This window comes from Dermacentor silvarum, chromosome 5 (genome assembly GCF_013339745.2).
Source record: "Dermacentor silvarum isolate Dsil-2018 chromosome 5, BIME_Dsil_1.4, whole genome shotgun sequence".
NCBI lineage: Eukaryota > Metazoa > Arthropoda > Arachnida > Ixodida > Ixodidae > Dermacentor > Dermacentor silvarum.
In genome coordinates this window covers 15,998,099-16,011,525 of record NC_051158.1, presented here as the reverse complement: position 1 = coordinate 16,011,525, position 13,427 = coordinate 15,998,099, and the positions used below count along the sequence as shown (strand labels likewise).

The window sequence follows — 13,427 nt, the reverse complement described above, 5'->3', positions numbered from 1 at the left end:
TTAATGGCATTTCGGACCGGCGGTCACGGCAAAAAGTCGGGAAAATCGGAAGGCGACAGTTTATTGTGTCCCAGATTTGCAAAGTTCTTGCACATTGACTCGATGGGGTTTGTGGCAGTACCGCAAAGGCGTCCGAATTATCAGGCATGTCCGAAAAAATGCACGTCCGCAAAATCGGTCGTTGACTGTATAACAGAGGACTGTAGCAAGTTTTGAGAGCATTTAATGCATCATAATGGGCCAAATATTTAAAAAAAAGAAAAATACTTTGAAATTCATGTCACACTGACAAACCAGCAATGGGGTTACGGCCTGATATTCAAAAATGAAATTATAGTTTTAATTTTCTCCTCTAGTAACCTATGCCTTACTATGAAATCATACGAAATCATACACTATAAGGTTTTGAAAGAGCGCTTCATCAGTTTAAACAGTTTAAACTGGGCCGCAATCTTGTAGCAATGCCTTTTCCCGATGTTAATCCCCTTCGGCGCTTTTTGCGCGTGAGAGTGGTCAAGTGATGCTCTGCCCCGGGTGGAGTGCTGAACTCAGCTACTCACAAATGCGAAAAGCGCCGGAAGGTATTAACATGGACAAAGGTATCGCTACAAAATGACGGCCCTGATTTAGTGTTTCTCTTTAGAGTCCATTTACAGGAAGGCGTCACCACACTCACGGCCTTGGCACGATCCAGCTCCTGGGTGAGGCTGGCCTGGCGTTCTTGGAGCTGTCGCACGCTGGTGTCCAGATCAGAGCGTGCTTGCGCCCCTTCGGTCTCGGCCTTCGCTTGAGCCTCCTCCAGCTCAGAGCAACGCTTCTCCAGGGCCTCCTTGGAGGCCTTCAGCTCCTCAAACTGGCTGCGGTAGTGGCGCGCTATCTTCTTCACCTGCATACCACAGTCGACACAGCACTTACAAAAATTGCAGTGTGTGCTGACAACTTCCTTCTCTTGAGACTGCACAAACAAGCACGCTATGCTACAAAGGTAGATCACAGTGTTAAGCATTAAACAGACTACAAGAAGAACTTAATAAATCTCGACATAACGTCCAGGGTTTCAAAGTCGCATGGAGACCTTTCAGATCCTGCAATAGGTTCCGCTGTACTTGTCTTTCATTTTTGGGCCTTCGTTTTGTCGACAGCGGTCTCTAAGAGACAAAGCTTCTAAGAATGCTCAACTCTCTTGCATGTCCCCCACATATGTTTCTCTCGCAAGACACATCTTCTGGCTTGCCTGCACAGAACTCGCGACAGCGGGAGTCGGTGCCGCAGTTACACAGCTATGACAGAGATGGCATGAGCGTTCCTTTACTCGCGGGCAACTTTCTGTGGCAATGAAAGAAAAGCTTCTCGGGTGGAGCTTCTGAATATGTGCTACAGCGCCAAGTAGTCCAGCAGCACTAGCAGCTCTTTTGGTTTCTCCAAAAAGATAGATCATTAGTGTAGCTTCCACGTGCAACAGTTTCGCATTTGCCTAGATGTGGAAGAAAAAAGCAGAAAAGTAACTCCAAATTTACATTCAGAGGTGTGTTTTGTCTTATCTTGCTGTTATAAATAAGGTGATTATGTTTTCTTTTCCCCACCTTAAACCAACAAGGATGAAAATGTGGGACTTCTTTCAGAAGCGCTGTTACTTGTGTGTGCTTTGCCCCTATAGCTTTCCCTTCACTGCCGCAGAAACTTGTAAGCGAGTATATGATAGCAGCATGGATAGCTCGGGCACCAAGAGAAAGTAACTTCCGGGCTTTTTGGCTACAGGACACACATACTCGTTAGTGCGCTTCATGGGATTTTCCTGCAAAAGGCTTTCCGTACGGCTTTGGAGGATGACACTTGCATGGCGAAAAACACGATCCCTTGAAGACGCTTCGGTTTGCCGGACCACCCCACAAACTGCACGCACTAGGCTACAAAGCTCAACATGGGCAAACATTATTCCCTCAAACATTACCCGCTGCCGACTTGCAAGCTGCCACGCCACTGTTATTACTGGAATTAGCAGCTCAGCACGATGCAAAAGGAAATAATATAATCGAAGGCAAAGAATCCTTACATGATGCAGTGGTACCTTGTTTTAGCGAAGCCTCCTGACATGGAAATACATTTCATTATACAGTAAAACCTCATTAATTCGGATTTCACGGGACCGAAAGAAATGTCCGAATTAACCGAATGTCGAATTATTGCGGGTATCCAGAAAACAATAAGCAAATGCTTACTACGTCAACACACTTTTATTTAAGTGAATGAATGAGCAAATCCTGTTGATATTTTGCACAAAAGCAGAGCGGAAGCTGAAATTCTCGTCATCTCGTGACTCATTGGCTCTCGCAGCGGCGATCGAGGCCTCGCAACTTCTTTCGCAGCACGGCCGCGGCGCGTTCCTTCATGTGCGACACGCTTTGCACTACCGTGTGCACATTCCAATTATGTTTTCGCCAGTGAGCTAATCGCCAACAGATTGTCCGTCCATCGCGATGTAGCCGGTGCTCTTCATCCTCGACTATTTTGCACCGAGTCAAAACAAAAGAACTGTTTGCCACCAACAGCTGCTGAGAAAACCGCAGCCGCTACCGACGCGATAATTAACGGAGACTTCATGGTGCTGGAGGCATACGGCTGATGCACACACCGAGTCAGAACGAAACTACCGTTCGCTGCAACAAATGCGGACGAAACCGCGGTTGCTATCGATACAATCCTGGATGGTGACTACGCAGTTGTTTAGGCACGCAGCCGAAACGCGTACCGAGTCAGAAATACTGTTCGCCGCAATCATGAATGGCAGCTACGCAATTATGAAAGCCAGCGGCCAATGTGGTGTTATGCATGGCGGTAAACGCAAGAATAAAGGCCTTAAAGGCACAAATAGGCACGAAGCGTTCTGGCGTTGCTGTTTCACGTACGATTTCGCTGATGACTATGGCAATGCGGACTCTGTTGCTTCATTACAAAAACGCTAGCGCCGTTATTGCTCTTTCGTGTCGCCCATTTGCGGGCCGAGCTCGCCGAGCTCCGAAAGTTGTCTGAATTAACGATGTGCAGCCAAATAGGTCCAAATTAACGAGAATTTGATTGCATTGAATAATGCATACAGTGGCCAGGACCAGAGGACGATTCCAAATTATCCGATTTTCCTAATTAACAAGGGTCAAATTAACGAGGTTTTACTGTATCCGATATCCTGTTAAAAGTATATGTTCATTACATCGCAATATCGGCAAGAAACACTATAGATTACTTCGTTATATCCAACAATTCGTTATATCATGATTTAACTGTACAGCTTTTCTATATTCTATGACAACCTAAGAATACAGAGCAAGCTGCACTCAGAAAACCATGCTGTCCCTGCTCTCCGTAACTCCAAGATCCCAAACATAGTTCCCGAGAGACACCAATATTGCAAAAAGTTCACCTTTTCGATGTCACCAAAATGAGCGAACGTGGTTGGCTGGCCCATCTATATAAATTCTCTTATATCCCTGTCACACGGGCAACCTTAATCACAGTTATGCTTAACCACAGTTGACATAATTAACCGCAGTTTCAGCACAGTCCGCCTGCTGTTGCTACATAGAATCATTTAGGAAAAGGAACATGATCACATGGTAATTATAAGAGCAAATTCTTTGTACAAATTTAGCTACCTATAATAAGATAACATTAAGTTGTAGATTCATCCAACCAACTAATTACAAGTTTAATGAATAATAATGTGAAATTGTACATAAGCCATGTGTTCTTTGCCACAAGGCAGAATTCAAAATCAGTCTTTCAAACCTGGCTTGGTGAAGCCAGAAGAATAGCCAAGACAATCCATTTTTTGTTATTGTGTCAAATGGCTGTGTTGAATTTTTTTTTTTTTTTTTTGTGCAGCTGGATCTTTCCAAATGCCCATCAAAGCCCATGCAGTTGCATCTGGTCAGATGATGCGCCTTTGGCTTGACAGTTCAAACGACGCTGTTTTGCTCACAACTGCTATAGTGTCCACCATCTTGTCTCCTTCTCAGTTTTTGTAGAGAAACCGAGGTTGCAAGCTTAGTTTGTGATAACCGTAGTTAGGCGACTAACTGCAGTTACATCTGCTGTGCAGCTAGCAGTAACCATGGTCAGCTGTAACTGTAGTTACCTTAACCACAATTAAGGCTGTCTGTTTGATAGGGGCATTACAATTGGATGGCGGTGCATATGCCATTGCATTCCTAGATTTTAGCCACTCTACACTCCATTCCACCAATCCCATGCAGTGAATGCTAGGTCGCACGTTGGCCAATCAGTAATGAGAGCTGGCTGCAAGTTTTGAGAAAGGAGAGGGGGGGGGGGGCTCGCCCAGTGTGCACCACTGATTCTTCTGCGAAACTTCCATACAGTGGGCATTGTGCGGGTGATAAGAGGTGAACAATAGAGGAGCCCTTCTGGTTCTCTGTACTGATTAGCAGATGTCACCCATAGCTTTTGCTGCACCGCACGGAGTCGGTTAGAAAGCGTGTAGTTTGTTTCACTTTCACAAACTACAACTTGCAATGTTGCACTGTCGCACCTGCACAATCGTCTTCAGCTTCTCCTCCTTGTCCGCGCGGAGTGACTGCAGCTCCACGGCTGCTTTCTCAGCCTCGGCCTTGAGCTGGTCAGATTCGGCACGGACTGCCTGAAGCTCCTTCTGCGTGTCCCTCTGCAGCGCGGCAATCTGCGACGACAGCTCGGCACGCACAGCCTTGGTCTCTTCCACAGAGGCGTTGAGACGTTGTTTGTAGTCCGCCACCTCCTCCCGGTATGTAGCCAGCTGCCGCTTGACGGCAACCAGCTCCTCGCCACGATTGTGCGTCTCCCGCTTTAGGTTGGTGTTCTCCTCCCTGCGTGAATGAACCATGGCTGAACACTGCTTGCACGGCTGCTTTTGCAATTAGAAAAATGGTTATCGGTTTTATGGAGTGGGAGAAGCACTTTTACAGCACACATCAATTGACGCCACACTCTGTGCACGAAGAACTGTGCAGCCACGACCCTGCTGCAACAAGTACAGTCGAATCTCGATAATTCGAAGTAGCCCGAAAATTTGTTCGAATTAAAAGAAGCTCAAATTAAAAGGACTTATTTTTGACATATTCGTGCACCGTAGTATGACGTACGAACGGTGCGAGTCGCGAAACATTGCGCCCGCCTGCCCGGTGCTAGTTTAGCCCACTCCCTAAAGTTTCGTTTTCTGCGTTGGCCTGCATGGGCAGTTTCATTGGCCAGACTTGGGCCTCTGCCGTTGCTTCCCTCTACGCCGCAGCCACAGCGTTGGCTGAGACATCTGCACGTACACGCGTGTTCCGGCGCGACGCAGTAACGGCAACCTCACCATGTGAGTAAGTTAAATTTCCGTTGTGTTTTTTTTTTTTTTCCCCTCTCTGTTTTTTCTTTCTCCGCGTCACGTTGAGGGGTCTCTCCTAAGCTTTTGCTCTATGGCGGTGTCTGAGCAATGCCAGTCAGAGGCGCCACCACGTGATTTGGCGCGCTGCTGAGAGCATTGGCGGTGCGGGGTGTATTCGAATTAACCGTCACAAATGCTTTCGCGTTCGAATTACCGGGCATTTTCGCCCATTGGAATCCACCTAACTTTGACGGGACCACAACGTCAGTTCGAATTAAGCGTGTTCAAATGAACGAGATTCAACTGCAATCATAATGATCCCTTGAATAATAATACAAAAGTTCATAACAAGCAAGGCATCTCAGATGATACCGAGCTCAGAAGATTGACACTCCTGTCATCTCCGCCACGTCATGAAAGAAGCATGGGTGAAGCTATGTATGCTATTGCGTGTGTTCGTAAAAAATATTGATGTGGTATTTTAGTGTAGGACACTACTTTGCTATAAAAAGATTCGACTGTATATGAAGTCATTATTCCACAGAAAGCGCCACAGGGCAAGAACTGCGCTCCAAAATGTGAGGAGTAGACTTCTATGATTGCATTACAGTAGAATCCCATTGATATGCTTTTCAAGGCAACGCTGAAGAAATGCATAGCAGATGGGACAACGTAACAGTGAGGAGGGGCCCAAATTGCCACAACACCATCAGAAAAAGCTCTGTGCATATGTATAAATAAGGGACACGTACGAAGTTTCATGAAAATGGCCCCTTCCCTCTCTTAACAAGGTTCACTGCGTAACATCGCTGTATTGCGGCAATACAGAAAAACCTTGTTAATTCGACCCTCGTTACTTCGGAAAATCGGCTAATTTGAACTCGTCCTCTTATCTTGGTAGACGTATGCATTATATGCAACTGAACTCTCCTTAACTCGGACGTACCGTATTTACTTGATTCTAACGCACCCTCGATTGTAATGCGCACCCGCTTAAAAAAAAAAAATCCTCTACAGTACCGCGCACCTCATGCTTTCATACAGCAATACAACTTTCTATCATTTGGAAAAACAGATTTACTCCTGATGCACTGAAGTTGCAATGAATAAAAAAAATCGCAGTTTCTCGGCATCGCAATCGATGCCGAGAATTTCAGCTCCCGCTCTGCTTTTGTGCAAAATATCAACAGGCTTTGCTCATTCATTCACTAAATAAAAGAGTGTTGACGTAGTAAGCATTTGCTGATTGTTTTCTGGATACCTTCGATAATTCGAGATTACGTTAATTCGGACATTTTCTTCGGTCCCGTGAAATCCGAATTAACAAGGCTTTACTGTACTCACTTTAGCGAGCTGGCAACAACTACTACAACCGTGCTGTGACACGCTTATCGGGACTGACGACTGCGCACATCCAACATTTAGTACTTACGAATGTGCCTCTGCACCAGTAAATTTATATGACCAGCGCATTCAAACGCAACGTAAGATGCGGGAACATTTCAGAATAGTGATGTATAAAATGGGAACATAACACACAGGAGTCAATGAGCTTTAGGTCGGGACCGCAGAAACGCAACATGGTGGCTGGGAAAAAGCAACAGCGAGGAATGTATGAACGGGGTCCTATTGTACTAGCGTAGATTTTGTGTTGTCGCCTGCTAAGTATGAAAAGAAGTATGGTTGTTTTTCTTGGCCAGGCGGTGCACTGCCCCAAACTCACGCTAGCTTGCGGAAGGCCTCTGGGTCGGTGCGGCTCGATTGCTCAAGCAGCTGGTTGGTGCGTTGCTGCCAGCGCTGCACCTCAGTCCGGAGGAAGCCTACGTCCGCCTGCAGAGCCTCGGCCTGGGCAGCACGAGAGCGCACCTCCTCGCGCAGGGGTCCCAGCTCCCGCTCGAGCTGAGCGCACCGCTCTTCCAGCTGGTGCTTGCTGTCCACCAGCTCTGTGCGCTCGTCCCGCAGCGCTCGGTTGCTCTCTGTTAGCAACTGCACCATCTCCACCTTGCGGAGAAGCTCTGCATGCTGCGCATCACTAGTGGCACGGGCCTGCATGCAGGGTGAACAGTTGAACTCGGGAAAACAGCAAGACAGCCTTTCAAATGCAATCAAACAATCCCCATGGGTTCTCTAAGGTAAAAGAATTCCTTACAAGCAACTCGGAAGTAGCAGTAAGCCTAAATTTACTTCTAATCATAACAATCATCAATGATGGCTCCCTCAAAGTGATGGGAACTAATCTTCAAGGCCATGCCTACAGCAGAAGCTGGAAACACCAGGAGAGCTTCCTGTTGGGCTAGTTCATACAGTGTAGACCGCTTATAACTTAAGTCGCCGGAGTCGCGAATATCCGCACTATAAGCGGTACCGCACTATAAGCAAAACAATGATTTTATTGCGATAGCAATTATATGGACACTCCAGGCACATTTCTAGCTGCCGTAGCTGTCGCTGTGAGGTTCCGTATAAAGCCCAAGGGCGATAAAACCGTCGCCGCACGCCGAATGCTGTATGTGCGAATGAAAGCTTGCGAGGGTGAGCCGGTGATCGGCGGGAAGGAAGTGCACTGTCTTGCATCGCGTGCAAGCCTTATAGGTGAGGGGGGGTGCATTTACTCAGAGCGCACACGCCCGCCCACAGGGGCCGCTGTATCTTGAAAGCCATCTGCAACGGGGGCACAGTCCGCCATGCACTGTGTTTTCGCGGCTTAGTTCGCTTTGATGCAAGCAGCAGCACAAAGGTAATTTCGCTCGCAGCTGCTGTCGTACTTTCTCATTATTGGGCACCATGCGTGACACCATGCTTTTTAATGAGCAGAGAGCCGCCGCGACGGAGGTGCTTTCACGTGCTCCCGCCATTGCGTCATTCTGCCCTCTCCTCACAAGGAATGCTGGGATGCATGGCCGGCTCGGCTTGGTGCGCCGGGCGAAAAATATGAATGGAGCTATTCACGCGCCAGCAACGTTGGAACACGCCCGACGGCAAGAGACACGCTGGTTGTTCACAAAAAGGAAGCTCCATGTCGCCTCCAAAGCGCAATGTTTCTTGTTTGTTTATTTTCACAAACTTTCTCGCTCGAGCAGGACTCTTGAACTATTTTAAGCGCAAGCGCACGTTACTGACACCGCCCGGAAAGTATGAACTGTGACCGTGTGGCAACCCCATGAGCACGGAGGTTACATTTCTCCGCGCGCGTATTTACTACGACCGCAGAAAGCACAAAAGAGAAGCGTGGAAAGAAGGGCGAATAAAGGAAGAGACGCGCCTCTGTTACTAGGCAACACTTGTCTGGGCGGAACATGGGCTCGCAAAACCTGATGCGTCGTCCCTTGCCTCAGCTAGTGTTCGAACGGTCCTACGCGTGACAGTTGGCACTTCGGGATCTTTTCAGAAAGAACCGCTCGCCTGACTGTTCAGCTCTCTCACTGTTACCCTGCCTCGGAACGAAAAAGCGCGAGTCGAGAGCAAAAGTATTTTTGCGGTGATGCCCGACTCGATGCGCGCCTACTGGCCCCGCTGGTCCTGCTGCTCTACTGAGCTACGCTGTTGGAATATCAGTCCACACGGGGCATTCGGGCACACTGGGCTGCTGTAGACCACAAGGGCACCATCCAAAATCAGGGACGGATCCAATGCAACGCGCGCTGGCGTGACATCCGAGAGTTTTATGGTACGGAAAAGGCATGCGCGAAAGAACCGGTATGTGTGCGCAGGCGACAGCCGCTTCTAGGGTGCCTCGATGTCCTCTTCGTGGCTGTCACCGATTCGCGTGATCGTTGTGCTACTTTCACGTCTTTTTCGGAACTCATGGAGTGATTATCGTGGGCGATTGGCCTTTCCGAGAAGAGGCCACCCGCTTTTACGACGCGCCGATGCTACATGCCAGCGTAGTTTTTTTTTTCTCCCCCCCCTCAGGCGAAGTCTCAGGTTTTCTGGAGCCGTGCGCCGCGGCGTCCGCTTTCTGCGCCTTGTCATCTGCTAGCCTCCTGTTTCGGCTGCCGTGACTGGATACACCGAAATTTAAGAATCCCAAATTAAATTTTGGACTATGACTTCGTAGTACTGAGGCATTAACATTACACGGAAACTAAATAACGATTGTTATTCTGAAAAGTTCGGTATTTTGAAGTTCGTAGTACTGAAATATTTTTACGTTGACACTATAAGAAGTCAGCAGGGGATTTCTGAAAAGTTCATTATTGTGGGGTTCGTAGTAACAAGATTTTACTGTACAAGCGATACATGTATACATGGAGTGCTATGGGAAAATCAACAGGAGTCTGAAAAGACCGTACTAAATCTGTTCCTGCACTATAAGTGGTTACGTTATACAGTCGAATCCCCCTACAACAAATGCCGCTACAACTAAATTTCCGCTACAACGAAGATTTTCCCATTCCCCGCCAGCTGCCCATAGAAAGTCATACAAAAAAAGTCTCTCCATAACGAAGGTGTTTTATTCGGTATTTCCGCTTCAGCCAACTTTTCGACAACGAAACTGGGACTGCATTGAAATCAGAACTGCCGAGTAGTCAAATTAGAAGGCCCTTCCAAAGCTCTGATGATCGTATGTCGGCTTGAATGAGGTTTTCGCGAACGAAATTAAGTTCAAAGTACCAATTTACTCCAGAGACTGCACGGGATCACCACAATCGCTGCCGTTTTCTGTGGTGTGTGTGTCCGGTCGAAACGGCTACGCCAACGAAGCGTAAATTTCTCTCCCGAGAAGGCACATGTGATCTACCGAGGCAGAAAGCGGAAGAAAAAAAACTTTGCAGTTTCGCCCGAAAGGTGAAGGATCGATTCTGATAGCAGATTAGTTGACAGCTATACGAACAAAGGATCGTAGTTTAGTCAGCCGTATAAACTTGTAAACATTCGCTAACTAAATTACCAAGCACGGTGTCGTGCGCGCACAGGTAAACATGAATACATCTCGCTCAATGACAATCGAAACGCCGTGTCAACACACTGGAATGAGAAGGCGGGGAGCGAATTAACCTCCGTGCAGTCTCTCACTTGAACACAAACTACGTCGAAAGCACAGCGTACAGGACTCTACCGGCACTAGTTGCACTTTGGCCACATTGCAGATCGCTTTGAAGATGAGGACCTGCGCGAGCGCTCACTTTGTGCACGGCGCAGATTGCGTTCAAGATACGGCGGCCATGCCGCATCCCCTGTTGTCAACATGATGCCAACGTCTCGTCGTCTGGGGAAAATGACAACCCACTAGACACACCGACTCTGGCGACTGCTTTGAAAGTAATGGATCTCTTTGACCTCATCTTAAAGGTTATCAGAGCCCACGATGATGACACTGCCATGGCTCTTTTAACGGACTGTGAAACTTCCGTAACGCCTTCGTTTGCCGTGAACCTCAAGAAATCCAGGCCGACCAACTTCTGGAAATAAAACTTCCGGTAAGCGCAAGCTTGCCAAGTCTGCCGACTTTGTCATAAATATGCAATGAAATTGTGATAATTCAAACCGCTTCATTGCGACGGTGAATGTGCCGCAAAATGAGTTTCGCGATCGGCCGGGCACACGCGCTAAGTTAGGCGTCAGCTGCAATGTACGAAAAATGCTGTAACAGCGGCGCGAAATGCATTCTCTTGTGAAGCTGAGACTTTATTGACTGCCTTCGGTACGTCTCAACCTTTGCCCCCACGCCATCGCAAAGATTTCCCGGACGATGATTTCTTTGATTTCGGTTTCGTTTGCGGATTTGCCATTTGGTGTACATATATGCATACTAATTTCGCATCAGCAAAGTTCCTCTACAACGAAATTTTTCGTGTGTCCTGTGAATTTCGTTGTAGCGGGACCCGACTGTCAGTGGTCTATACTGTATATGGTGTTAAAAACGAAAACAGCGTAACAAACGCGACAATAAAGAGAGACTGACACAAGTGTTATTCCTGCCTCTCTTGTCCCGTTTCTTGCATTGTTGTCATCCTTAGTTGAAAACATGTCATGGCCATCATGTTTTCAACATCATCTATAAGCACAGAGCTATTCATCCCAACTAAAACCCCTATTGGGGTCATGAGCTAGACGCTGGCATGCAATAGACATGAAGTCAGGGTTGATAATATTCTATATATGAGACTACTAAAAAGATGCGGAGTTCCATATGTCATGTAACGGGTAACCGGTTATCTATTAGGAAACAGAAGGGGTGCCAAGAGAAAGAAAACATGCTCAAAAGTGGCAGAGGGTTAAATGAAAGGATAGCATAAGAAAATTTTCAGGCATAAGACTGGCTGAAGCAGGACAGGTAATTGCTGAATGGAGATCTCTAGGTGAGGCTCCTCTTGTAATGTAGCGGACTTTTAAGAAAGATCACGACAGTGGTTTTTAGTCATCCTGTCCCGCTTAACCCTATGGGTGCCAAGTGCTTTTCCAAAGTGCAACAAATTCAAATGCTATTTATTATGTTGCTACACATTATGTTGCTACAATTTGGATATTCAAACGAAAATTAAGACATGCTAATTATTTGAATTAGGATAATTACTGTTCCTCAGGAAACTTGGCTTCTTTACTACTGTCATTATAATTAAAGTCAAGAATTTGTGTTGTTCAAAATACACGTGGGCTTTTTATGATGGTCAGATACCATAAAAACCGGACTATAGGTCGAACCGGAATATAGGTCGACCCCCAACTAACCAATTCTACAAATGAAACAAAATCTTTTTCAACGGCAAAAGAACCGAAAGACACCCTTACCTTTAAACAAATGCGACTCAGCCGGTTGCACAATGGTGGCAGTATTTAGACGAGGGTCGACTTTTCGCAATGGTTTTTTGAAAAAAAGTTCGACCTATATTCCGGTTTTTATGGTATGTCACTGGCAGTCTATAAGCTTTCTAGCACCATCTGTCGTATAAAAACAAAACCTGGCACAAAATTTTAGTTTAACCAACTTCTGACTTGATGGTGCAACCAGTCTACGGACGTCTCCCATTCCCGAATTACAGTATAGACCACTTATAACATAACCGCTTATAGTGCAGGACAGGATATAGTGCGGATATAGTGCGGATATAGACCGGATATAGACCGGATATAGAATGGATATAGTGCGGGAGTCTTTTCAGACTACCGTTAATTTTCCCATAGCATTCCATGTGTACACGTATCGCTTATAGTGCAGTTGCGGGAAACGAAATACCGGTTACAGTGCGGCTGCCAGGGAGTACAGAAGTCAGCGGAGACGGCAAACGCTCCCCTCAAACGGTGCCCCAAGGAGTGCTCGAGGAAGAAAGGGAGACGAAATGGAGAAGGGCACGTGGTGCGAACGAACAGCCAGTGAGGCTCAAACCAGAATCTTGAGTGTGAGTCGTGAAATATCACGGCGCGCATAGCGAGTGAGGGCCACGAAACTGCCAACGCCGGCCAACGCTTGCTTCACGATAACGGCAGTAAACGAAACTTCAGGGAGCGGGCGGCGCCGGCACGGTACGGCGAAGGGCGCACGCGGAGACCGTGGAATGTGAGGGAGCAGGGGCGGCAAGGAAGCGGATTTCGCCTCGGCAACTCCGCCGCTTCGGTGGCTCCCCTCGCCCTCCCTCGTAGCTCCCTCAATTTCGACTGTCACCGTGTGCGCCCGCTGCCGTGCAGGCGCCGCCGCTACAGACGGCCCGGCGCCAGCTCCCCAAAGTTTCGTTTTCTGCCATTATCGGGAAGCGGGCAGTTTGCCGGCGTGGGCAGTTTCGTTGGCCGGCCTGGGACAGCGCCACTGCTTGCCTTTGCGCCGCAGCCGCAGCGTGCAAAGTGAACACGTGACTAGAAAGTAGAGGAAGCATAAAGGAGAAAGAAGGGTTCACTGACAATTTCTACGCGTGGCTACGGTAGCGTGGCTGAGACGTCGGCACGTACACGCATGTTGCGGTGCAACGCATAATCGGCGACCTTGCCATTTGAGAGAGGGTAAAATTTCCGCCGTGTTCTTTTTTTTTTTTTTCGCGCGCGACATTGAGGGGTCTCTCCTAAGCTTTTACTCTGTGGCGGTGCCAGAGCAATGCCGGTCGGAGGTGCCGCCGCGTGATTTGGTTCGAATTAA

The 13,427-nt window shown here is 47.6% G+C and overlaps 1 protein-coding gene across 2 annotated transcripts in view; it reads right to left on the bottom strand.

The window, feature by feature from the left end:
- LOC119452946 (nucleoprotein TPR-like) overlaps window positions 1-13,427 on the bottom strand; it is a 134,634-nt gene that overhangs the window by 63,487 nt on the left and 57,720 nt on the right. For both annotated transcript variants that reach the window (XM_037714907.2, XM_037714909.2), the window contains exons 27-29: window positions 7,083-7,405; window positions 4,544-4,856; window positions 677-886 (exon numbers count right to left, since the gene is read on the bottom strand). In XM_037714907.2, the coding sequence (XP_037570835.1) occupies window positions 677-886; window positions 4,544-4,856; window positions 7,083-7,405 (846 nt within the window). The remainder of the gene's footprint in view (window positions 1-676; window positions 887-4,543; window positions 4,857-7,082; window positions 7,406-13,427) is intronic.